This window comes from Crotalus tigris, unplaced genomic scaffold (genome assembly GCF_016545835.1).
Source record: "Crotalus tigris isolate CLP2741 ecotype Arizona unplaced genomic scaffold, ASM1654583v1 scf7180000018142.649072, whole genome shotgun sequence".
NCBI classification, from domain to species: Eukaryota; Metazoa; Chordata; class Lepidosauria; order Squamata; family Viperidae; genus Crotalus; species Crotalus tigris.
In genome coordinates, this window is record NW_024096844.1 from 257,844 (window position 1) to 283,900 (window position 26,057).

Below are 26,057 nucleotides of genomic sequence, written 5' to 3' on the forward strand. Positions count from 1 at the left end.
TTCTGGCCCACTTTTTATACGGTGGTCTTCTTCCTTACTCCTCTCAGATGAAATCGTTGCGGCCGTAGGGCGATTGATCCCCCCAAGCCCCCTTTCCTCTCTCTCTCTGTCCTATCTACAGGCAGGCTTCCGTCCTTCCGCGGTGGGTAAAATGGGGACCCAGATTGACGGGGGCAGCATGCTGACTCCGTATACCGCTTAGAGAGGGCTGCAAAGCACTGTGTGAAGGGGGCTAAAGTGCTAGTGCTATTTTGTTCCCTGGCGAATGTTCCAGGGAGCCGGCTGGGCTGAAGAGAGGCTGCAAACACATTCAAGGAATGCTGGTGGGTTTCTGGGCTTAGCCTTTCTTAGGATGGGGTAGGGGAAGGGGCTAAGCGCCTCTGGCCACAGCCCCCTGCCCCTCCCAAGCCAAAAGGAGAAAATAAAGTGGGCATCCTGGCACTGTGCTGGAGCAGGACAACTTCCAGCGAACACAGGAGGCAGCCGGGGGGGTTTCCAGCACCTGTCCGAGTTTCCGATCAAATAAAACTCGTTTTTCCAGGATAGGGGCCAGTTTGGGCCCAGCCAAAGAAAGGAACACAGTTGATGGATGGCCTTTGTCAGCCCTGCCTCAGCTTGGACTCCACAGGGTCCCATGGCGGATTGGCACGAAAAGAGCCTCTCAAAGTGTAGTAGCCTTCACATCTGGCAGGAGACTTCTACACCCCCCCCCCCAGAGGGCAGCGCCTGGGATAAAGAGCACAGCCCTACCCTGCATCCCATCCCAGTATTGCTTCTCGTGGTGCACAGCATGCCCCGGGTCACGTCAAACTCATTCCTAGAACAGGACTGCGCTCTTAGTTCTGTACGCCTGGCGGGTGCATCTCTGCAGCCTGCCTGCCTGCCTGCTTTTAAACCCAGGCCATTTCTGGTTCTTTCTGAGTTCTCAGATTGAGAAACTCAGCCTCTCTGTGGATTCTCTGTTTCACAAATGTCTACCACATGGAAGCCACAACCATTTCCTGGACTGGGAACGTGTGTGGCTGTCCTCTGCAGAGCAAAGTCTACGTTCACCGTTCACGCACATTCCAGAGGAGAAGAATCGGCCTTCTCAGCTCCCCATCTTTCTGCAGTGGGCTTCCTCGATTAGGTACTGATAAGAATATTTAATGTTCTGGGGTTGAGGCAGGCCCTTACAATTCTGAGAAAGGCTCTGATAGTTAATCAAGGTCAGAAATTGTATACTAGGGAAACTAAGAACTTTTTGGCCTGGCTAAATGGAATCAAGAGAGGGCACTTTTTCTTGTTATTTTCTCGTGGTTGTTCAGCCTGTGTATCCAACTTATGACTGCTCATTTATTCACTTGTCTGCCATTACAAGAGCCTCAAAAACAGGTGGCTCATGGCCCCTAAAGTACTTCCAGCCATTGTAAAACATTGTGCCATCCCATCATATGACTGCATTTCAAGTGCCTGGCAAACTATTCTGATTTACAGCCCAAGCGCCCTGCAATCGATCATCTGATCGCCATTTGCAGTTTTCTCTGCAAATGAAGAAGCCAGCAGGAAAAGGAAAGGTTGCAAGCAGGAGGGAGATTGGATTTGAGGTCTGTTCTTGCAGCACCAGGAGGGGTTTCGCCTCTGCTCCACACGGGGAGAAAAAAACCCGCCCTGCCCTGAGGGAGCGGGCCTCAAATCTGGTGACAACGCTAGTAAATGCCATCCTCAGAACGTTGGCATTTGCCACGTCTCCCCCACTGGAAAGGCAGAAATGCTGGCACTCGCTAGTGTTTTCCCCTCTGGGATGGAAAAAGCTAGCAAACGGCAGCCTTCTCAAAGGCACCCATTAGTGTTTTTCTCATCGGAGGGGACAGTGCCAGCCAATGCCAGTATTCTGAGCTTCCAGAACGATGGCATTCGCTAGCATTTTTGCCCATTCCTCCAGCTTGCCAAGGGATTTGTCATGCTTTTCTGGATCCCCTCCCGGCCTCTCCATTGAGGGCTGATTGTGCTGGGTTCTGGGCTCCTTCTGCCCCGGTCACCCTTGTAGAAGGGCAGAAACCAGAGGCAGGCAAAGCAGGGAAAGCTGCCAAAGAAGGGCAGAAGAAGGGTGGCAACGGCTTCGAAACCTCGTGCCCAGAAGCCACAGCAGTTCTCAGACACTGTTAAGGAGAGCAAGATGAGCTTCTGAGATACGTTGAGCCCAGAAGAGAAGGAATCAGATACTGGTGTGTCAGATGCTCAGGGAAGGCAGCCAAAGAACAACAAATAACAAGCCAGGAATCCTCAGCGCAGGGCGGGGAGAGCGGGCAGTCTCCTCTGAGGGGAGGATAAATGGCCCCCTTAGAAATTAAGAAGGGCGGGTGGAAGGAACAGGATCCCAGCTGAGGCATCTCAGGGACCTGATCAGGGAGGGTCCCTTGACCTCCCGTGGGTTCAGGTTGCCAGGGCTCACAGCCGGGCCAAATTCATAGGCGATGTCTGGAAGCCCCACAGAACATAAAGCCTCAGATCCTAGAAGGGGGCAAGCCCCCCTTCCCATCCGGCCACAGAATCTGGAGAAACACAAACCATCACTCTGGCCTCAACAAGTGTGGAGAGCAGCAGTGAGGATGACAGGAACTAGAAGACAAGAAGGGAAGGGAGCAGAATCCATCTCATCTTGAGCAGAATCCATCTCATCTGTCTTAAGGAGGAGACAGTCCTTTTAACTATGGCCACTGGTGGAGATGCGCAGGCCCAATAGTGGCATCGCCACATCTTCTGTGGAAGCGCGTGGCTTCCTTGGAGGACACTTTTTGAGCAGATGACCATGACTTTTGTGATTCTGGCTGATGCCCAGATGGCATCGGAGCCCAACTGCGAGCAATCTGGGTGCTGCTTCACACACAGCTTGGGCTGGGCCCCATTCCCACCGAGTCCATCACACAGTCCAACAATGGAGAAGCTTCTAGCACAGTGGTTCTCAGCCTGTGGGTCGGGACCCCATTTGGGGTCGAACGACCATTTCACGGGGGTCGCCAAACAACGCAGTCCGCCATTTTTTCCCCCCTTTTCCTTAGCTGTGCTACTCCCTTTTATTCTATTGGCTTTTGAAAGCCAATAGAATAGACTCTCTTGAGTAGAGTCTAATTCTATTGGCTTTCAAAAGCCAATAGGAATTGTCCAGGCTGTCTCTGCCCTGCTGAGCCCGCCAAAAGTCCCATTCTGCAAACGGTGCTGCACCAGTTGAGTAGTCCTCGACTTACGACTGGTTGGGGGTTGCGGCATTAAAAAGGTTGAGAACCACTGTTCTAGAATCTGTTTATGCTACTACCTGTAGGCTGGGTTCCTGTCCGGATTGGCTATCAAGGCCGTTTAAAAGCTTTGCCCACAAACATTAATGCTCTCTCCAGCAGAGTTTCCTGCCCCAATTCAAACAGGCCCGATATCCCACCCTTAGCCAGGCTGGCGGAGAAGGCGACCGCTCAGAAATTCCATTGTCCTCACCCTTTTCAACCTGGGTCTAGACCTGGATATGGCCCAGGTAGGTCACACCACCCCTGCAGAGTGCCAGGTGGCAGCCTGGGGCACCTCCTGGTCCTGCAGGATCCTGGACAGAGAGCCAGCCTAGATCAGCTTTGGCTGAGAAACCGTCTGGCTCCCCCCTGGAGGAGAAAGACCCAGTTTTGGTGACTCGGGCACCAGCCAGCAGAAGACCGTGGGGAGTGGAGGCTCAGCCCGTCTGGCGGGTCCTCGTGTGCCTGCAGTCGTCCTTCTCTGGTGCCTTCCGCTTTCTCTGGGCAGCCTCGGCCTGCAACAAGTTGCCTCTTTGCTAGCCGTGGGGAGGATGCCCAGAGCACAGCTATTTCTCCAAGCCTCTTAATTACTTAACATTTAACTGATTTAAAACCCAGAGCTTCATTGTTTTAAACTTTGCCGTAATTATATCTCTGATGTTCTAACATAATGGTTCTCCACCTGTGGGTCGGGACCCCATTTGGGGTCGAACGACCATTTCACGGGGGTCGCCAAACAACGCAATCCGCCATTTTTCCCCCCTTTTCCTTAGCTGTGCTACTCCCTTTTATTCTATTGGCTTTTGAAAGCCAATAGAATAGACTCTCTTGAATAGGGTCTCATTCTATTGGCTTTCAAAAGCCAATAGGAATTGCCCAGGCTGTCTCTGCCCTGCTGAGCCCGCCAAAAGTCCCATTCTGCAAACGGTGCTGCACCAGTTGAGTACTCCTCGACTTACGACCGGTTGGGGGTCGCGGCATTAAAAAGGTTGAGAACCACTGCTCTAACGAGATGGCTGCAAGCCATTAAAAGAAGTTGGTGGCTTACAACTGCTTAAATAACTCATTAAAATAAACCCCAGAAGGTCTGTCAAACAAGGGGAGGCCAAGAGCTGTTCTCCACAGGCACTCCCACCCGGTCCTGAATGGCAAGGGAGGCTTTCAGAGGGCCAGGGCTGCTTGGCCCGGGGCAGAGACCCCTGGAGGTGGGTTCAGAGGGAGCTGGCAGCCATCAGTGTGTGTGGGGCTGCACCCGAGGTTGCATTCCTTCCCCGGAAGAGGTCCGGGCACTGCCCATGGCCCCAGAGGTCAGCCCAAGGCAGGAAGGGCTGACCTGCTCCCTGCATCTCCTTGCAAACCAAGGCGAAGGAGGCAAGGGGAACCCCCACCCACCCAACCTCCCACCCCTCCATGGGGGCATTATGATCAAAAAAACCCCCCCACATGTACAAGTTTTGCTTTTGAACAATTGGCTGCATTTTTATTTACCATTATTCCTACTTCTTGTGAGACCCCTTTATTAATCTGAAAAGAGGGAAATAAAAAATGGCTCCCAAGAATAGCTTGCTTACCAGACAGTTTTATTTTCCCGAGTCTGGTGCAGGTAAGGAAGAGTCCTATCCAGATGGAACCTCCACTTGCAGAGGTAGACTATCTTGAAGAGGAGGAGTGGCCAGAGAACAGCAGAGGCATTTGTCTCCTATCCTGCCTGGAATGTCTCTTGCTTCTGGGGACTTTGGTCCAGATGTAAAGCCAGACTGCACCCCGTCCACCTGCAGATGATCGGCCCACACCTCCAAGGCAGGGACCGCCAGGGCTTGTCCCCACAAGCAGCCTGAGCAGCTACCCCAAAGGCTGCCAGAGGTCCCAGAGAAGCCGTCTCGCCCCGATTCCAGTTCTCCCTTGGGATTCACTGGCTTGGGAGAGCACCCAGAGGTATCCCTTTTGTGGACCTGGCAGCTGTGCTGAGCACCTTCTATAGAGCCAGCCACAGGGCAGAGGTTGCTGAAAAGGAAAGTAGATAGAGAGCAAACCCCCCTCCCTTCTAGAACTGATGATGTTACCTAGTTGGGTCACGAAATGTCTGTAAGAAAACAACCAAGCTCAGAGAGCACCAAGGACCCCCCCCCATTACTCATCCAATTGGCGAAAAGCTCTGTAGGGCCTGCAGACATGGCTGCTTTGTCCTGCAATGACCAGCGGGAATGACCTCGAGGAAGAGCCGCTACCAAGACGATGGTCAGATAAAAGAAATCCGAGTCCTGGGCAGAAATGTAATCTGAGAGAGCGTCTCAGAAGCTCTCAGGAGCATAAAGGGAGGGGAGGCCCATTCAGAGTTGTAAGATTCTGTTATTGCACCCTTACCATAAGAGTGGTATTAGCACGCATGACTTTATTACCTAGTCTTGTCTACCTTGAAGGGCTGACATGTCTAGTCTACATCTGGCAGGCAGCTGGCTTAACCCCCCCCCTCTGAATGCTCTCCTTGGGAATTCCCACCCCTGCACCCCAGTCAGAAATTCTGGAAGAGGCCACAGAGGGAGGAGGTGGCGCAGCAGTTAGAGTGCAATACTGCAGGCCACTTTAGCTGACTGTGTTCAGCAGGTCAGCAGTTCAAATCTCACCAGCTCAAGGTTGACTCAGCCTTCCATCCTTCCGGGGTAGGTAAAATGAGGACCCAGATTGTTGGGGGCAATGTAAATATATATATATATACATTGCTTACTGGTGTACACCGCTTAGAGAGTGCTTGCACTTAAAGCGGTAGATAAGTCTCATAAATAAATATAAATAAATAAATGTCCCACAGGGAGGGGGAAACAGGGACGCGCTGCAGGAAGCTGGAGCCCCCCAAGCCCAGGAGAGATGCATGGCTGGGGAAGGGGCTTAACTGGCCGAGGGGGCAACCAGGCCCGGCCTTCTTCTCAACCTAGACAAGGGAGCTGCTTCCTGGTGGCTTTCAAGGACGTGAAGAGGAGAGGGGACGGTGCCAAAGTTGCTCAAAAAAATAAAGGGAACACAAACGTATAGGATCCCATATGTTTGTGTTCCCTTTATTTTTTTGAGCAGTATATATATATATATATAAAACCCTAGCCCTTATGATCACATCCAAATGTTTCAAAGAGAATGGGAGTGACACCAAAACGCAATGTCTTGCGGTCACGAGATGGACACTGATGCAAAATGAAATCATGGGAAAATGTAGAGATGTGAGGAATAAAACAAGCGATGCGAATTGATTTGCACTGAGCAGGCAGTGCTCCTGCTTAACGAAAACTCTGCTTACTGCTGTCCTCCTTTTCCGAGCGTGCAAGGCTCCCTGCCTGTCCTGCGTCAGGCACTACAGTTCTCAGCCCAGCCTGCCTGGACTCCCCTCCATCATACCACACCAGAATGAAGCAGCCATCAAGGACACCTAGCCTGGGAGCGGAGTGAGAAATTGCACCGAGACGCGCCAAGTGGTTCCTAAAACATCTGAGCAGCTTCCTACTGGACACTTGGACACCGATGAAAGAGACAAAGGGAGGAGGGCCACGGAAAGGGGGAAAGTATAACCTTTGTGTGGGAATATTCAGACCTAGCCTTGCTTTCACTGCAACTACTAATCCTTAGTAAAAGAACCGATCACTTCAACCCAATGGAGTCGAGGGTCTTTCTTGCGTAGGGATCTGAGTGGGGCAGGCCTGACATTTATATCAAACAGCACATAAACAAGGTACAAGGCAATGTCTTAAAAAAAGGGGGGGGGACTGATTCTGCACTGTCAATGGATAAATGTGAACACAATATAACTGTCCAGTTGAGAGGAAGTTGGTCTAGATCAGTGGTGGCGAACCTATGGCACGGGTGCCAGAGGCGGCACTCAGAGCCCTCTCTGTGGGCACCCGCGTCGTTGCCCCAGTCCTAGGCCTTCAGCTGGGTTTTATAAAACCTTTTTGCTTTAGGCCTCCGCCACCATGTGCAAAAAAAAAAAAAGGTTCAGTCAATTTCAACTTCTCGCGGGAAAAAAAAATTCTTGCAAAGTTGGAATTGATTGATTGAACTTTTTAGTCCCACTCAGTCTGCTGTTACCACTGCAGCCACGCCCACGCCCAGCCAATTGGCCACGCCCAGCCATTGGGCCACACCCACCCGGCACTCGACAATGTATAAGTGGGTTTTGGATTACAGTTTGGGCACTCAGTCTCTAAAAGGTTCGCCATCACTGGTCTAGATGACCTCCAAATCACCTTCTAGCCCAGTGATGGCGAACCTTTTAGAGACCGAGTGCCCAAACTGCAACCCAAAACCCACTTACGCATCATCGAGTGCCGGGTGGGTGTGGCCCATTGGCTGGGCGTGGCCCATTGGGTGGCCGTGGCTGCGGTGATAACGGCAGACTGGGTGGGACTAAAAAGTTCAATCAATCAATTCCAACTTTGCAAGATCTTTTTTTTTCCCCGCGAGAAGTTGAAATTGACTGATTGAACCTTTGTTTGTTTGTTTTTTTGCACATGGCGGCGGAGACCTAAAGCGAAAAGGTTTTATCAAACCCAGCTGAAGGCCTAGGACTGGGGCGATGGCGCGTGTGCCCACAGAGAGGGCTCTGAGTGCCGCCTCTGGCACCCGTGCCATAGCTTCGCCCCCACTGTTCTAGCCCTTCCATCCTATGATTCCTTGACCCCCACAAGGGGCAGCCTTCCGAACTGGGACTGCTCCTCCATGGTCTGAGCGCTCGCTGGCCTCACCTTCCCTCTTCATGCCCATCGCCAGGCACTTCTGGTAGCGGCAATACTGGCACCGGTTCCGCTGGCGCTTGTCGATCAGGCAGTCCTTGTTGTCCCGGCAGGTGTAGGTCAGGTCCTTCCGCACCGTCCGTTTGAAGAAGCCTTTGCAGCCCTCACAGCTGTATACCCCGTAATGCTTGCCTGGGGGTGGGGGAGGAGACAGACGGGGCTGGTAGGGAAGGAGGTCCCGCTTGGCACCAGGACCCAGTGGGAAGGGGAAGCGGGACAGGCAGGGCAGGGCAACTGGGAGGGAGGGCTGCCTCCAAGAGATGTTTCCCTTCAGCATCTGGCTGGCCCTCTGGCGCGGGATGGCAAGTGCCAGCCTGTTCCTTTTTCAGAGGAGCCCTCTCGCCACCCAGGGAGGCACTCGGCCAAAGGTTATGGGGACAGGAGCGATGCCCACGCAGAACGAAGGCCCCAACCCCGGAGGGGGGGAGAAGGGAGAGATTCAGCTGCCCAGCTTGGCATCCCCCCCCCCAGTCCCACCAGGCAGGGAGAGCCCACCTGCTGTCTGCTTGGGGGCTTTCATGCTGGAGGGAGGAGAGCCCTTGGCTAGCCCCACCCGTTAGTGGAAAACGCCCTCCCTGCCAAGCGGGCAGATGAAGACTAAGTGGGAGCAGAGACCTTGGCAGGGCAGTGATGCCAGCTAGAAACAGAGCAAGGTTGGCATTACCTGAGGAGCGGTCTCCACAGATGGCACAGATGTGCTTGGTGAAGGCGGGCATGATGGAGGAGGGGTGCATTGGCACTTTGAGAACCCCGTTGATGCCCAGGGGGGGCTTGATGTCTTCTGTGCTGCTCACGGGGTTCAGGGGGGAGTTGAGCTGGGAGGAAAAGGGGGCAAGAAAAGGAGGCCGTGGTTAGAAACCCCGAAACCCCAAAGTCCTCAGGGCTCCTGTCCCAGTGCTGGGCAGCCAGGACTGCCATTTCCCTTGACCCCCTCCCCTCTTCTGGAGCTGATGGGCCAGCTTGAATGGCAGCTTCAGAATGGAACGCCCACCTAAAGAGGGAGGCCTGGCTGATCCCAAAGCACCCAGCAACACACACACACACACACACACACACACACACACACACACACAGAGTCCTTGGAGGAGTGACTTCTCAGTGGGCTGAGGCTGAGGAGGGGCATCCATTTCAGCCTCTTCATTGTGAACAGCTTTGCTCATGCAAATTGGGGAGGGGAGACACTTCCTGCCCTTTCTGCGCTGACCCCACTTTTCATTTTCCTGATGTCCACCCCAGTTGGCACCGTGCATCTTTTCAAGCGCTTTCTTCTAATGCGTGTTTGCATCTCCACTTTCACATTTTCCCAAGGAATTTTCCCAGATCTAATGTGGCTTGTGAGCTTTTTTTCACCGCCCTGTTGTCTCTCGAAAAATGCGGCCCTCAGCAGAATCCGATCTCCTGGCTCCCCTGCCCGTTTGGGAAGTGAGAATCGGCTCTTCCCGCCACAAAAGAGGAAGGGAAAACCTCAGCCCCCCCCCCCCTGCTCTGCCCAGGCTGAAGGGAGACCTCCTGACTGGGCTGGTCCCGTGCCAAAAGGCCAGGATTCTTCTTCCCCTTCCCCCCATCACATGAAACCAACACTGCAGACAGATTCAGCTAAAAGAGCTTAGGAGTAGATTTGTATTAAATATTCCTTATTTCTTTCAGTAACACGAATCGCATTTCTATGAAAACGCATTTATTAGGTTGGTTCCATTTATCCCGCCACTCCTGGTCTCAGTCAAAATTCCCAAGGCAGGTGACCTGATCTTCTCCCCACAGGCCTCTCCTGTCCCACCCATGCCTGAAGGGCTCCGCCATAAAACCTCTTGGGCTCCAGCCCTCCACTCCCCCGGCTGGCAGCTCCTGGCTGGGGGTTCCGGTCTGGGTCCGGGAGCAGCTTCATGGCCTGGTGCTGGACGCAGGGACAGCAGGCAGTTCATCTTATGCAAAGCCCCCAAGTCAAAAAGCCCAAACTGCAAAACTGGGTCAGATATGGGGAGGTCTGGCACAAAAGCTCAGAAACCAGAAAAATTAAGATGGAGCAGCTGAATTAGGCAGGCATTGCTTGTGGCTGCAGCTCTCCTGCAGGGCTGGGGCTGAGCGTGCAGCCCCAATCCAGCCGGTCAGGGGAGTGCGCAGTGCAACGTTCAGCACGGCCAATCAGCTGCGGACCCTCTCCTGCTCCCCCCAGCCCACCTTCTGGGAAATGCCGTCTCTCCTGAAATGCAGGGCGAAGACCAACGGAAGGCAGTCCCCATAGCCCGGATCCTCTGGGAACCCCAAATTTATTTATTTATTTATTTTCAAATATTTATATGCCACCCAATCCCAAAGGACTCAGGACGCCGTACAAAGTTAAAACAATGATAAAACAATAAAATAAAACAGTCATACCGCGAGTCCGATCATATCCCGGCCCCCCGGGGACATCAGCCCCAGGCCTGCCAGAACAGGAGAGTTTTAAATGGCTTTCTTAAAGGCCAGCAGGGTGGGAGTAGTTCGAACCTCGGGGGGAAGTTGATTCCACCAGGTCGGAGCCACCACAGAAAAGGCCCTTCCCCGAGGGCCCGCCAGCCGACATTGTCTGGCCGACGGGACATGAAGGAGGCCCAATCTGTGGGACCTCACCGGTCTCTGGGAACTGTGCGGCAGAATGCGGTCCTGTAAGTAACCTGGTCCTAAGCCATGAAGGGATTTAAAGGTGATAACCAACACCTTGAATTGCGTCCGGAGACCCACAGGAAGCCATTGCAGCTCGCGGAGGATAGGTGACACGTGGGCGTACCTTGGCGCGCCCACAATCACTCTCGCGGCTGCGTTCTGAACCAACTGCAGCCTCCGAACGCTCTTCAAGGGCGAGAGCTCTTCAAGAGCTTGCATCAGCAGGTAAGCAAGCACAGAAAGGAAAGCGGGGTGTCCCGTGCAAGTGCTGCTGTTCTTGCTCTTCTGGGGCGCTTTCACTGCAGGAGTCAAGCAGGAGCCCGGCCCCTCGGGGGAAGCCAGAGGCCTGGAGATGCGCAGGCTCCAAAGGGGGAGATCTCGCCTGCTGCTTTCCTTTGTGTGCAAACACGTGGGGCCCCAACGTGCCTCCCTGGCTGCTGGGTGGTGGGCGTGGGCAGCAGTGCTTGGGCAGAGCCAAGTATCCCCAGTGAAGACATGGCTGCTCTTCCCACGGCTGCTTCCTTCCTTCCTCCTGCAAAATTCCCCGCTCACTCAGCTCAGCTGCCAGAGAGACAGGGGTGTCTGTTCCCAGGGCCCTTCCCCACTTCCTGGAGTCTGGTGGGAAGTGGGGCCCAGCAGCGGCAGCAGCTGTTTGGGTTTCCAATGAACATTATTCAAGCAAGTGTTCAAGCAAGGGCAGTCTTAGCGAGGCCCTTGGTAGGACTGGGAAGGGCAGAGAAGCAGCCTAATCCCCTTCGAGTCTCATGAAAGAACCAACATATTTCAAGATGCTGTAGGAACAATACAGAATTCTGAGATATCAGATAATCCTTAAAGCCCAAAGCAATTTATTTATTATTTATTTATTTATGAGACTTATATACCGCTTTAAGTGCAAGCACTCTCTAAGCCAGTGGTTCTCAACCTTTCTAATGCCGCGACCCCATAATACAGTTCCCCATGTTGTGGTGACCCCCAACCACTTATACATCAGCGGGTGCCAGGGGCGTGGCCAAAGAAAACAGGGAAAAAATGGTGGACAGCCTTGTTTGGCGACCCCCGTGAAATGGCCGTTCGACCCCAAATGGGGTCCCGACCCACAGGTTGAGAACCACTGCTCTAAGCGGTGTACACCAGTAAGCAATGTATATATATATATAGATATTTACATTGCCCCCAACAATCTGGGTCCTCATTTGACCTACCCCGGAAGGATGGAAGGCTGAGTCAACCTTGAGCCGGTGAGATTTGAACCGCTGACCTGCTGAACACAGTTAGCTAAAGTGGCCTGCAGTACTGCACTCTAACTGCTGCACCATCTCGGCTCTCAATTGTCTCATTAACCTTCGAAGCACCAGCATGCATTTGCTATGCCTGAACACGAGACACCCCCCCTCCACTAAACCCAGGAGGCTCTCCCCACCCTCTGCATGCCAGTCCAGGGGAGCCTGTGGGGTGAAGAGCACAAAAGAGCTTCTGACCTGGGGGGACTCTGGCCAGCGAGGAGACCCTCCGCTCCCACCCTCCCTGCATCTGTCACCCCACAAAGCTCCACGGAAGGCCTCTCTAGGGGCGGGGTGAAGGGGGCTCGGGGGAGATGCTCCACTGGAGGAGACAGAGAGAAGGACATGTGGGGGGGGGCTGCTTTTCTGCCCGGCCTGCCCTGATGCTCACGGGAGCAGCTGCTGAGTCAGAGCTTCCAGAGGGGACACCCCCACAAGCACCAGGGGTTCCCCTTTTGGCCCAGCCTGGCGCCACTTGGCTTCCTTCCTCCCCACCAGGCGCCAGCAGCTCTCCTCTCCCACTCGTGCGGTGCCAGGGTGCCCAGGGGGAGGACCCAGCGGAGGGGGTGAGAAGACGGGTGTCCAGTCTCGACACACACTCAGACCCCGAGCAAGACCAGGGCTGCTCTTCCCCTCAAGAGGCCTCCCAGGGGAGCCTCAAATTCCCCTGTGAAGAAGGGGTAACTGCCCCCCTCCCCCCTTCCATCAGCAAAATCTTTCTCCCCCCCCCCCGGAAGAGGGCCCGAGCAAAGATGGAGAGACCCTTCTGGGCCGTGGGGCTCTTCCACTTGGGATCCCTTCCTCTGGGGGGAGGTTTAGGACCCCTCTTTCCTCAAGGGAAACAGAAGGGTCTCCAGAGCAGCCAGGCTGCCACATGGCTGCCCCATCTGTTAGGCAAAGCCCTAGCAGGTTGCACTGCAGAGACCCCCACCCACTTCCAGAAAAGACCCTCTCCAGCACCCTAATGAAGTGGGGGAGGGGCTGGGGGAGTCCGTATTTCCAGCAGCGTTTCCCTGCGGCCTCTCAGGGTGAGGCTTTCAGACACTGATGCGAGGTGCTCACACATGGGGTGTGGGGGACAGGCAGCCCACCTGCTGGGGAAGGTGGGGAGGGGGCTGGAAGCCGGAAAGCCCAGAGTTACGGCCGGCTGAGAGGAGCTTCCTGGACAGACATTTTGGGGTTTCTGGTTTGGTCTCTTCAGGCTCCCCACTCTGCCAGCAGCCCTTGCAGTTTCCCCTCAGGAGGTCCTCCAAAGGATCTTTCTGGCTTGGATTCATCTCATTTCTCATTCTTCTTTCCGGGTTTGGTCTGAACTGAAGACCTCCAGCTGGCCCACCTGAAGAGGTGGTCCAAAAAGAAGTCCCGGGCAAAGGGGAGAGGCCTCCTTGGGCGCAGAAGGGCAGGAAGAGGCGTCCCAGCAGTGCCCCCCTCCCCTCCGGCCCACGGATGCCTGTCTTGCTCAAAGGGATCCAACGCTGGAGGCCTTCGCAGCACGTGGAAGCCCAATTTTTAGATGCGTCCCTAATGTGCAGGACAATTGTGGATGTATTTGTGCAGTCAAAGCCATGAAAAGGACACTGCGCCCCATGGACTGGTATCTCCAAAGATGGTGCCAGCCTGTCTGGCTTGCACGACTGGTCTGTGCATCCTCTGGGCGATGTGCAACTGCCCTTTTCCCTGGCACTATCTGGTGTCCCTGAGCCTTGCCCGCTTCTGGCTCTTGTCAGAGGGAATTATCTGGAACTTGCTTGTAGAGCTATTTATTTAAATGGATGAGCTGCCCAACTCCAGGAGACAACGAGCAAAATGTGTCTGGCACGTGGCACGATTCCCCTTGCTCCCTGGGAGTAGTAGTACAAAGTTCTTCAGAAAGGAGAGGAAACCTCTGTCTGGCCAACACTGGGGGGGTGCAGCGAGGGGGCAGGGAGGGAGCCAGGAAGGCTGCCCAACCCACTGGGTGGAGGGCAAAGAGGGCAGTGAAGGAGTCAATGGGGGAGCCACCAGGGCTGCTCCAACCCGCCTGCTCCAAGCTTGAGCTTCTGACCCGAACAGGGCAAGTGTCAGAATCCAATTATACTTCATCTCCAATTATTAATTATAGAAAACCCCATTTCTGCCCTCTCTGGATTCTGTCATACAATGAAGGGGAAGGGGGGTGAACAAAGGGGCTTTATGGCCCTCACTTCCTTCAGTACAACTTCAAAGGGTTTGAATGTGGTTAGCACCAAAAGACCTTATCATAACAAAGGAGGCTATTTACCTTTCATGTAGTTTATCTGAAGTCTCCATCCAGACGGAAGAAAGGAGAAAAGGGGGTGGGATTGTGATACCTGAAACTATCACTGGAAGGGGGGGTGATTGGGTGGGACTACTGGGGAACCCCTTAAAACCTCGAATGGGAGAGCTTGAACCCCAAGTCCTGTCTAGCACGCCTGCAATCACTTTTTCTTGATAAAGGATTCCTGTTGGAAGAATTATTCCAAGAATTCTGTCTTCTTAAGATGCAAAGTGGGGTGGGTCTTTACAGCAAGAGGCGCAGCAGTGGTGCCCCTGGAGTGAGTGGGCAAAGGAAGGGGGGGTGTTGGCTGGTCAGTCAGCTCCGCAGCCAAAGATTGGATGAGCTTCTTTACATAAATGAGCAGTTCAGTCCTCAGACCTCCTACCTAAACGGCGAGAGAGCTGGCCCTGACCGCCACACCTGTGTTTCTAAGAACGATGCACCCTGTATTGAGACTGATCTTCGGCAGGTCAGCCTCTGAGCAATAAGGCTGCCTAGATAGGCTGGAAACTGAGCAGGAAGCATCTGGGGGGTAACAGTCCTGAAAAGAGGAGACCTCAGACCTCCTACCTAAATGGCGAGAGAGCTGGCCCTGACCGCCACACCTGTGTTTCTAAGAACGATGCACCCTGTATTGAGACTGATCTTCGGCAGGTCAGGCTCTGAGCAATAAGGCTGCCTAGATAGGCTGGAAACTGAGCAGGAAGCATCTGGGGGGTAGCAGTCCTGAAGAGAGAGGAGACCCCCCCTCAGTTAGCAAAATTGGAACATTATTCTGCACGATTATACCCGTTGCAAAGGAAAAAGATAACGGACAGAGGTGTGCACTTCACAGGCAACCACTTCCTTAGCATAAAAAAGGACAGGTCAAAAGGCAGAGGAAAGGAGTCCCGGCGCATTTTACTCCGCCCGTCATTGCTGACTATGCGGCGTGGGGCTCATCTCCATTTCAGTGCTGTCCGAAGACATGTCCGCAGTCGTGTGGCCAGCATGACGTCACAGAGCGCCGTTACCTTCCCCTCCAATTGGTATCTATTTACGTGCTTCATTTGCGTGCTTACAAACAAAGGTTGGCGGGACCTGGGCCAAGGAATGGGAGCTCTCCCCATCAGGTGACGGTCGGGTCTCCCACCTGGGCTGCCGGCTTTCCGGCCCACAAGTCCAGAGTCTTAACTGCTGAGCCACCGTGCCCTTTTAGCATAAAAACAGGCCAGGAGATGCTCCCCAAAACATTTTCTATCACAGGGCACAGATTATGGGCACCAGTTCAATGGGAAACAGCAAGATGGCCCCCAATTGTACCATGTGATGAAACCCATTTAACTCCCACGTCGTGGGGGGAGGGGAGGGCCAAGGCAGCCCCCCTCACCATCCTCTGGGTCTGAGCATCCAATGAAGCAGCTGAGGTGGATGGCCAGCGGCTGGGCGCCTCCCACCAGTGATGGGGCACACACTTCATTCACACACCGCCTGGTGGGCCCAGGGGAGGGAGGGAGGTTGGGAGGGAGACCCTCTCCCTGGACAGGTGCCCACTCCCATCTCCCCTCGCTCTCCTCCCCCCCCCCCATGCTGGGTTCCTCTGCCGGAGGGCAGAGAGGAGGAGGAGGGCGGGCGAGTCAAGGAGGGGAGGGAAGAAAAGGGCCATGGGGTGGGCAGGCCCCCCTCCTGGAGTCCCTGGGTGCGGTCAAGATATGGGGAGTCCAGCCTCCCTCAGCTGGTTCATTTTCGGTCTTTGCATTGCAGCACCAGGCCGGAGGATGGACTGAAGGCAAAGCCCTTCCGGGGGGGGGGAAGGGGAGGAAAGCAGCCCCTCTCACCGACCCCACCGAATAAAGCTGAACCCCCTGAGGGTGGGTGACTTTCACAGCCCCTGGGCTACCTGCCCCCCCCCCGACCTCAGTGCTCCCCCTCTGACCCTGGGGAGGAACTATCCAGGCTGGCCCCCCCTGCATCCTGTTCAGCTTCTCCTCCTGGAAAGGAAAGTCCACGACAAACCAAAGAGCCAATCGCTGGGCTTCTCTGGCCCGCAGCCATTGGCTGAACTGCTGTGATGTCACAGCAGGCTCAGAAGCTCCCTAAGCCATCCCAATCACACAACAGCACTCCATTAAACAGCCCTGAGTTGCCCAACATCAAACCCCCCTCCCCGTGTCTGGATGCCCCAGGCTGCTTTTTCAGGGAGGTTAAGGAAATGCCCCCCCCTTTCTCCTTCTTGAGCCACAGTAGCATTTAAGGGTGGACCAAGGTGGACAGCACTTGAATGCAGCAATCCCCAAAGTCACTCCTTCTCCCACTGCCATGCAGGCCATCTGGGAAAGCCTTCTGTGCATGCTCAGAAGCCACCTGCCCTCAACAACAGAGCTCTTCACCATCTCTGTAGGCTGAACCAGGCCATGCGTGAGGTTGCCCGTCTCGGCCAGAGGCCCTGCACTGGACCTCAGCCAAACTGAACTTCCGGTTCTCCCTCCAGAAGGGCACAGAAAATCATGTGGGGGATGGGGAAATGTAGGGCACAACCAGGCACCTCCCCACATCTCTCCAGCCTCCTTGCAACAAACAAGAGACCCCACTTGGAAGGGGGTTGGGCCCTCAGCCTGCAGGAAGCCGCTGCCTTGAGCCCCCTTGCCTCAGCCCAGCCCCCCCCCCCTCTGTGAATCAGCAAGGCCAAGCAACATTTGGGGCCTCCTGGCCTCCCCTGCTGGGCCACCCCTCCCCTGCCTGAATGTGCCAAGGGGAGCCCAGCTACCGCGCCAGGCACAGGGGGCATCCGGTTTGGTCTCTGCAGGGCAGCGTTTCTGCCCTGGAAAACATCACCCTCAGCTCCGCCTGGCCAGCAGGACCTGCTATATCCCAGGGGAGGAAAGGGCCCCCTGGCCCTCCAGCGGAGCCCAGGCCCCTTGGGCCCCTCCCCCACTCAGGGGGAGGACAAGCAGCCGGAACCTGCACCAGCTGCTTCGGGGTGGGAAGCCAAGGGGCTGCAGCTTGGGCACACTGCAGGAGGCCTCCATTCACACAGCCTCCTTCATCATCTTCAGCAAGGGCACATTTTCTCTGAAGAAACACAACACACCCCCAGACATCTGCAGGAGAGGCCCCCAGACAAGGAGGTCTTCCCTGCAGTGGGTGCAGAGGGAGAGAGAAAGAGAGAGAGATGGTGCCAGATGCGTCAGGCTATAACCCCACCTCCCCACACGATGCTCAATGTGCCACTTATGGGGGAAAGTCCTAGGAAGGACACACAGCATGTCCTCCAGTGGGCAGCAATGGTGCCTGTTTATTCTTATCCAATGAAAGGCACGTTCAGTCCTGCATGTTTTGCTAAGAACCTCCCAGTTACGTGTTCTTAATATTTAATATATTCCACAGAAAATCTACACCAAGAAGACCAAAAGTGGGTCCTCCCACCACCACCACCAAGAAATGAAGGTGGAGAGGACTCAGGTGGCACATGCAACCTGAAGCAAAAGTGGGGTGGGGGGGCTAAGCAACTCCCCCTCCCCCACAGCCTTCGGAATGGAACTGGCCGCAGCAGCCCCTCCAAATCCCCCCTCCCCCCAACTCAGCCAGCCAGCCGGGGACTCACCTGCGGGCTGCCAGCTCCGAATCCGAGGCTGGGGGTGGACGGTCCAGACATGGCATGAGGCCCCATCGGGGAGCTGATGACGGAGAAGGGCGGCCCCATGCCGTTGATGGGCGAGTGGAGCTGGCCGGGTGACCCCAAGGGGCCCCCGAGGCTGGGCCCCATGGAGGGGTGGAGGGCAGGCGTGGCCATAGGGCCCCCCCGGCCGGCCGGAGAACTTAAGGAAGTCGAATTCACTTGGACGGAAAAATCTGTCGAGCAAAGAAAGGAAGCCCGTTGAGAAGGGGGGCGTTTCCGAGGCTCCCACCTTCCGACCCCAAACACCCTCCTCTCAAACCGGAAGGAAAGAGGAGTCCGTGGCGTGTTAGAGAGGCCTATTTTTGCAATGGGGGGAGAGGCTCAGTGTAGCAACGTGGGGCACAGAAGCATCAGAGGCCACAACAGGCCTCATAATCAAGAATGCCATGAAAACCTCTTTCACCACAATTTCTCCCCAATTTCACCCTTTGCACATTCTGAGAGGTTCCATCCATGTTCTTGGCGGTGGGGCCCAATGCAGGAACCACGCGTGAAGCTCCAGCAGGAGGCCAGCGTTTCCTGACCCTCAGCCCATCTGGGGGGGGGGTGAAAATGGCCCCCTGGGAAGGGAGTGAAACCCAAAGGAGAATCCCAGTATCCCAGTCGTCTCCATTCAGAGCACCCAGGCCTCGCTCCGATTCAGTTAGCTCAGGCTATGTATAGGGAGACATGCATTTCGACGGGGGGGGGGGGCTGATTCCCTAGGCCAGCTCCACCTGCCTCCGCCCCACGCAACTAAAAGCTGCTGGGTACCTTTCAGGGGTTCAAAACATCCAGCCTCAGTATGTAACACACACATACACCAACGCACACCCACAGAGGACAGAGCCTGGGCACCTGGGGCTTGGGGGGAGCTGGTTTGGGTCGACAGTCCAGGCTCAGCTGAAGGAGCATGTGGGGCGGGGGTGGGGTGGTCTTCACAGGCATAAAGAACACCCACCCATCCCAAGATGAGCCTGTAAAGGCACACACAGAGACACACTGCATCGGGGCCTGACATTTTGCCTGCCTGCTGTTTTGTGCTGATGGGCCTCCAGGGAGGCATCCAGGGTGGGGGTGGCTGGTGACCAAGGGAGGAGCCGGCCGTCTTGACTGTGACCCACATCAGCCCAGAGCAGCAGCAATGGTCCCCCCACGCCCCCACCGACACCCACATGTCAGCCCCGCTGCAGGGGCATCAGTGAGGATGTGTAGAAATAGAGAGCATTTGTAGAGCATCTCCCCTTCCAACATTGGGGGGGGCAGTGTGGCCACGATCCGTTGGGTCATCTCTGACATGGTGCAAGAATCTCCCTCTGCAGCTGCAGAGCATCAGACTAAATGACCTATTTTAAGGCAGGAGGAAAGTCACTTTAACATAGACCAGAAGGCACATCAAAAATTCAGTATTTTAAAAGCATGAACGCAGTAACCAAGCAAATCAGTTCTTCTTTTGGAAATGTCCACTTTCTGCAACCAACACTGTGCTGCGCAGCACGTGAAATTACCAAATTTTTATGCTGCCTTGCAAAATTAAGATCAAATCAAACCACCCACCTGCAACCATTTTCCTAAAAACCCTTTGGGGGAGGGACAATCCAAACCAGGGTCCCATAAGCCCCCCCCCCAGCTGTTCAGGTACAGTCTTCAACTGAGTGGCCAGCAGAACCTCTTGCCAGGGGCACAGAGGCAGCAGCCAGGAGGGCAGGGGGGCAGAGACTGCTCTGGAATGCCCAGCAAAGCCCCTGGTTACATCAATTGCAGCTCCCCAAATGGGAGGGTCAGTGCTGGATTCTCTCCTCCCCACCACAGCACAGGCCTGAGTCACACAACTTACTTAATCAGGTGTGGGGGAGGGGAGGTACAGTGCGTCATGTACCACGCCTGCCAATGCCCGGCCAACTGAACAGCCTGCCTTGCCCTCCTGCCCACCGGGCACATTTAGTGAGGACAAACCCACTGATGGGGGGGGGGGCGACCAAGTGCTGCCCAGTCGGTCCTCTGAGAAAACAAGGTCGAGTTGCAAAGCAGCTGAGAATGCCAACCTCCCTGCCAGACCTGGCACTCGGAGGAAGCTTCTTGGCTGACCGGCTGCCTGTCCAGACCACAGAGGTGGTCCAGACCGCCTGCCTGGCCAGTGGGAAGGGGTGCCCCTCAAGGGAGCCTTGCCATCTTTCCCTGGGCAAGGGCAGCAGAGTGGGCTGCCACGGGGGTGCCCGGTCCAGTGGTAAGAGCAGGAGCTGCCTAGATGAAAGCAGGATTAACCCTGAACCCAAACCTCTACGGATCCGGCTGCTACTTGCTGCTGCTTGCAGCTGGCCCATGTTTGGGCCCCCACCTGCCGCCACCCTCCAGACCACCGGCCCTGCGGTGCTAGTCAGCAAGCAAGAGGGTTGTCCACGGCCACTGTGCCTGCCCCTCCTGCTCAAGGGAAGCGAGAGGAAGCTCGTCTCCGGCCAGCTGGAGGCCCAAAGGCTGGCATCCCATTTCCATCTGCGGAGAAAAGGGCCAGGATGTCCAGGCACAGCAAGGGGCAATTTTGCCTTGTCAGAAGATGGCAACCTCGATGATAAGAGGGTTGGCTTATTTCCAGGAGCCTTCCTGGAGAATAACATCTAGGGCAGAAGCCAGCGAGTCCCGTCTCAGCATGTACGGTTTTGATTGCACGCCCAGGTGTGCCCACCCTCCAACTAAGCAAAGCTCGCATTCACCCACCTGCTTTCTTCCAGCCTTAAGGCAAGGGGGGAGCTTCCCAGGGGTTCAACAGCAGGGCAAATATGGGGAGGGTGCAAACCTTCAGCCCTGGAATGCGATGCGCACCTGGATTACAAGGGGGCGGAAGGGGCCCCTTTCACGGGCATCCTGGGGTTGCGCCTGGGCCCTCGGCCGCCTCACAAATAGCTGCTCTACTGTCCCCAGGTCAGGCTCAATTCCATTCCCCGTGCCCCGGGCCCAGCCCTGGTTGCCCAAAGCAGAGGCCACAGGCAAGCAGGCAGCCCTTCCACCGACTGGGGCCTGAAGCCAAGAGTGACGTGGGCGGCTTATTTTAGGCACAGCTGATGTGTGAACAGCCCCATGGTTGGGTTTCCCTGGGATGCTTCAGGGGCTAGACGTTCTCCGCTTTGCACACGAAGCCACAATAAGCAGAGCAAGTCTGCAACTCAGCCCCTGGAGGAGAGAATGCAGAGCAGGGACGGTTACACGAGAGAGACCATTTCTTTGCCTCCCCTCCAGGGTGGGGATTGGCTTTGCCCCGAAAGAGGGGTGGGTGGGAAAAACCCAGCTTCCCCATCCAACCCCTTCCTGCAAAAAGGGGGTGAGTTTTAAAGGGGGCATCTCTTGGCCTTGCGCAAACTCCCATCAATACGATGTCTCAGAGTTGCAACCATTCATTTAATGACTGTTCAAAGTTACAACAGCACTTACAATTGGTCCTCATGCAACAGTCACAGCATCCTCAGGGTCACCTGATCAAAATTTGGCCATTTGGCAACCGGCCTGTATTGAGGGCAGTTGCGGTGTTCTGGGGACACTTGATTGCCATTTGTGACCTTCCCAGCCAGCTTTTGGCAAGCAAAATCAATTAACAACTGCATGATTCGCTTAACAACTGAAGATAACAGCCGTGGCAAAAAAGTCATAAAATTGGGCTGTGACTCACTTCAGAACCACCTGGCGTTGCAACAGAAAGTCTGGTTCCAATTTGACCCTAGGTCAAGCACTCAAAGGCTCAGAAAGGGAGCATCAACACCGGCTAGTAAACCGGCTAAAAGTGGACATTCCCTTCCTTTGCCAAGAAGGTCTACCCGACACACACGTGTTCAACAGACACCATGTAAACACCACACAGACATTTTGATCGGGGTGGCTAATGAGGAACAGAAGATCAACTGTGTGCTTTCTAGGCGCTGCCCGTTCTGTCCAGGCGCTGTGCCCCTTTTTAGCAAACCTGGGTTCCCAACCTTGATGCTCCAACCAGCCTGGACGAGGAGGCAGTTTCCATCTCTGGCAAAGGGCAACATGCATCCTCAGCGGCTGGGACCCCCAAGGAGCCCCCCCTGCCCACCGTGGGGTGAAAAACAGAGCACCTTGTTTTTGTTCAAATAGAGTTGCCATCACTGAAACCCGTAATGAGATGAAACTCATGACTGGAATGCACTGATGGAAGGATACAAGCCATTCAAAAGAAACAGACCCAACAAAAGAGGAGATGGAGTTGCATTATATATAAAAGATCACTATATCTTTACAGAAATCCACAAAACCAAAACCAAGGATGAAAATCTCCTAGAATCCATATGGGTCAATATAAAAGAAAAAAAGAACGACGCTGCTATAGACGTATACTACAGGCCAGCCAACCAAGCAGAAGAAATAGATGAACTCTTTGCTAAACAACTAACAAATGTATGTAGGAAATATACTACAGTAGCAATGGGAGATTTTAACTACTCTGATACCAACTGGGAGACAAACTCTGGAGCATGTGGGAGATCAAACATATTCCTAACCAACCTAGCTAACAACTGTGTCAACCAAAAGGTAGAAGAGGCAACTAGAGGAAAAGCTATACTAGACTTAATTCTTACAAATAGAGAAGAAGTGATAGAGGGAGTTGAAGTTGCTGGAACTTTAGGCGAGGGTGACCACGTCATATTGGAATTCAATATAATGCAAACATAAGCAATAGAACATAATCCAGCCAGTGTCTTCAAAAGAGCAGATTTTAACGAACTCAGCCTAAGAAAAATTCCATGGATAAAAATCCTAAAGGGGAAAACAACTCAAGAACCATGGAAAACTCTGAAAAATATGATCATAAAAGCCCAGTCCAGCACAATACCAGTGAAAAAGAAAGAAATCCAAGAAGGAACCAGCATGGTTGCACAAAGATCTCTCTGATAAACTGAAAGACAAAAAGGATAAGTACAAAAAATGGAAAGAAGGACATATAACTAAGTCAGAATATCAGCAGATAGCCCAAATATGCAAAGATGAAGCCAGGAAAACCAAGGCTCAGAATAAACAAAGGCGTGCAACAAAAATAAAAATTAAGATAAGCAAGAAAATGTTTAGAGAACGCCTATCTGATCTTGACAAATATAAATCATTGGGATCTGACGGTTTATCAGATCCCAGAGTTCTGAAGGAGCTGTCAGATGTTATCCCTGAACCATTGCACCATATGTTTTAAAAATCCTGGAACACCCTGGAATTACCTGAGGACTGGAAAAGAGCTGATGTAGATCTCATCTTCAAGAAAGGGAAAAAAAACAGACCCAGGAAAATACAGACCAACATCAACACCTGAGAAGATACTGGAAAAGATAATAAACAAATAGATCTGCGAACATCTGGAAACAAAGTTATAACTAAAAGACAGCATGGGCTTGTTAAAAAAAATCATGCCAAACCAGTTTTATTTCATTCTAAAATGACTAAATTAGTAGATAAGCTAAATGCTGTGGACATAGACTTCACCAAGGCATTCGACGAAGTAGACCACAACCTACATCTTGGTAAACTACAAAAATGTGAGATAGATAGCATCACCACCAGATGGATTTGTAACTGGCTGACAAACTATACTCAGCCAGTTGTCCTTAGCGGTATTACATCTACATGGAGGGAAGTAAGCAGTGGGGTACCACAAGGTTCCATCCTAGGCCCAGCACTCTTCAATATCTTCATCAATGACTTAGATGAGAGAATAGAAGGGGAACTCATCACATTTTCAGATGACACCAAACTGGCAGGAATAGCCGACACCCCAGAAGACAAGCTCGGGATCCAAAAAGATCTTGACAGACTTGAACAATGGATCCTATCCAACAAAATGAGTTCTAATGTGGAGAAAAGCAAGGTTTTACACCTAAGCAGGAAAAACCAAAAGTACAAGTAGAGATTAGGCAAAACCTGGCTCAAAAACAGTAATTGTGAGAAGGACCTTGGAGTCCTAGTGGACGATCACTTAAACATGAGCCAGCTGCGTGTGGCAGCAGCCAAAAAAGCTAATACAATCCTTGGTTGTATAAACAGAGGCACGGGATCAAAATCACTTTGAGGCCATCCAGTCCACCCCCTCTTTGGTGCAGGACTCCAAATTGAAGCATCCCCAAGAAATGAACTTCTGCCCAAGGTCCATGGCTCCACTTTCCTGCTACGTGACACTATTTACTAACGTCCCACAGAGTTCACCTTCCTGTAGCCCAGTGGTTCTCAACCTGTGGGTCGGGACCCCATTTGGGGTCGAACGACCATTTCACGGGGGTCGCCAAACAACGCAGTCCGCCATTTTCCCCCCCTTTTCCTTAGCTGTGCTCCTCCCTTTTATTCTATTGGCTTTTGAAAGCCAATAGAACAGACTCTCTTGAATAGAGTCTAATTCTATTGGCTTTCCAAAGACAATAGGAATTGTCCAGGCTGTCTCTGCCCTGCTGAGCCCGCCAAAAGTCCCATTCTGCAAACGGTGCTGCACCCGTTGAGTAGTCCTCGACTTACGACCGGTTGGGGGGTCGCGGCATTAAAAAGGTTGAGAACCACTGCTGTAGCCAAATCCTTCTTCCGGTTTCTGCACCCCAGAGCCAAACAGCAGTTCCTGACATTTTGGGTGATCATCACCACTCAGCCTACCTGGTTCCTTCGACCTTTCTCTTGAGGGCCTTGGAATCCCTGGATGACCCGTGCTTGACCCCCCCTCCCAGCACAGGCTCTGAGGCTGCCCAGGAGCTGCTTGGACATGGCTGCCCCTCACTTCCAGAGCCGCTTTGTTTGAGGGGCAGCCAGGCCAGTTTCTCGCCCTCTGGAAGCCCAATTTTTGCTGCCTTGGAAGGAGAGTCGAGGCCCAGCCAAGCCAGCTTTGGAGGCTTCTTGGGGGTCTTTGGAACCAAGCAGGAGCCCAGTGAGAAGAAGGAGCTCTGGTGAGCAACAAGTTGGGAGGCTTCACAATCTGGATTTCCTGTTTCACATGAGCCACCCGAATATGCTGAGCACCAAATGGACATGGTTTTCCCCCCACTCTAAACGGGGGTGAAAGCTAATGATGAAATAAAAGAAGATAAAATTAAGACACGCCAAGGAATTCAGTTGTGACTTTGCAGCTCCTTCCTCAAGTCAACTTTGCAGAAATATCGGCAACAGTAATCAATAAGGAGAAATGCTGAAGCTCAAATCCCATCACTGCTCGCTTTGGGATGGGGTGGCCACCACAGCTGCAGGACACTCTGGAAATGACCCAATAGCCCCCTTCACCTCAGGAAGGTGAGACTTGCTCTGAACTGACCGTCCAGAAGGGGAGGACGGGCCCGGGCGGCAGGTCGCAGCCTCCAAATTGCAGCAACGGCACCTGAATGGAAATGGCCTAATGGTCCCTCGGGAGGGAGGAGCTGAACTTCGACCCCAGAGGAAGCCGGGAAGGGCTGGGCGGGCAGGGCATGAAGTCCAAGGTCTGTTTGCTGAGGCTGGAAACGGGCAGGAGAGCAAGAGCCATTCTGGGAAGCTTTGAGAAGTTGGTGGGAGGGCGAGGGCAATGCTGGAGAGATGCCAGCCCCCAGACGGTGCCACACTCGGCCCCCTTTTGGCCCCTTCCTTCCTCTGTGCAGCCCTGGATAGTCGGAGCGCCCCAGCAGGACCGAGCTGTGAAAAGAAGCAGCTGCCTTTTTCTAGCACCGCTTGGGACTTAGCAGCCCTTCCCCCACCAGAAAATGTTAATCTGAAGCATCGGAGGAAAATTTCCAGAAATTCTTTGCAAGAGCAGCCAAGGTGGGAATAAAGAGTAACTCGTGTCTTTCATCCCTCCCACTCAACTTGCTTGAGTCTAACGCAGTGATTCTCCACCTGTGGGTCGGGACCCCATTTGGGGTCGAACGACCATTTCACGGGGGTCGCCAAACAAGGCTGTCCGCCATTTTTTCCCCCTTTTCTTTGGCCACGCCCCTGGCACCCGGTGATGTATAAGGGGTTGGGGGTCACCACAACATGGGGAACTGTATTATGGGGTCGCAGCATTAGAAAGGTTGAGAACCACTGGTCTAACGTCTGCAATCACAAGCCTCAAATAAGAGGACGGAAGTTGTTTCCCCATGGATGCCTTTGAGGGATCCCACCAGGATCTCCATCCTCGGCCTTGCTGGGTCCCTGCCATCAAAGGGGAAGGGAGGGGGGAGGCATTTGGGGGCAACC

The 26,057-nt window shown here is 53.8% G+C and overlaps 1 protein-coding gene across 4 annotated transcripts in view; it reads right to left on the reverse strand.

Moving 5' to 3' along the window:
- RXRA (retinoid X receptor alpha) overlaps positions 1 to 26,057 on the reverse strand; it is a 94,210-nt gene that overhangs the window by 17,322 nt on the left and 50,831 nt on the right. For 3 of the 4 annotated variants that reach the window (XM_039348341.1, XM_039348339.1, XM_039348340.1), the window contains 3 exons: positions 17,823 to 18,070; positions 8,700 to 8,850; positions 7,988 to 8,167 (listed from right to left, as the gene is read on the reverse strand). In XM_039348341.1, coding sequence (XP_039204275.1) covers positions 7,988 to 8,167; positions 8,700 to 8,850; positions 17,823 to 18,011 — 520 coding nt within the window. In that variant the 5' untranslated portion in view covers positions 18,012 to 18,070. Of the gene's footprint in view, positions 1 to 7,987; positions 8,168 to 8,699; positions 8,851 to 17,822; positions 18,071 to 26,057 lie in introns of those variants that run through there. The other variant, XM_039348343.1, reaches the window with a different exon arrangement.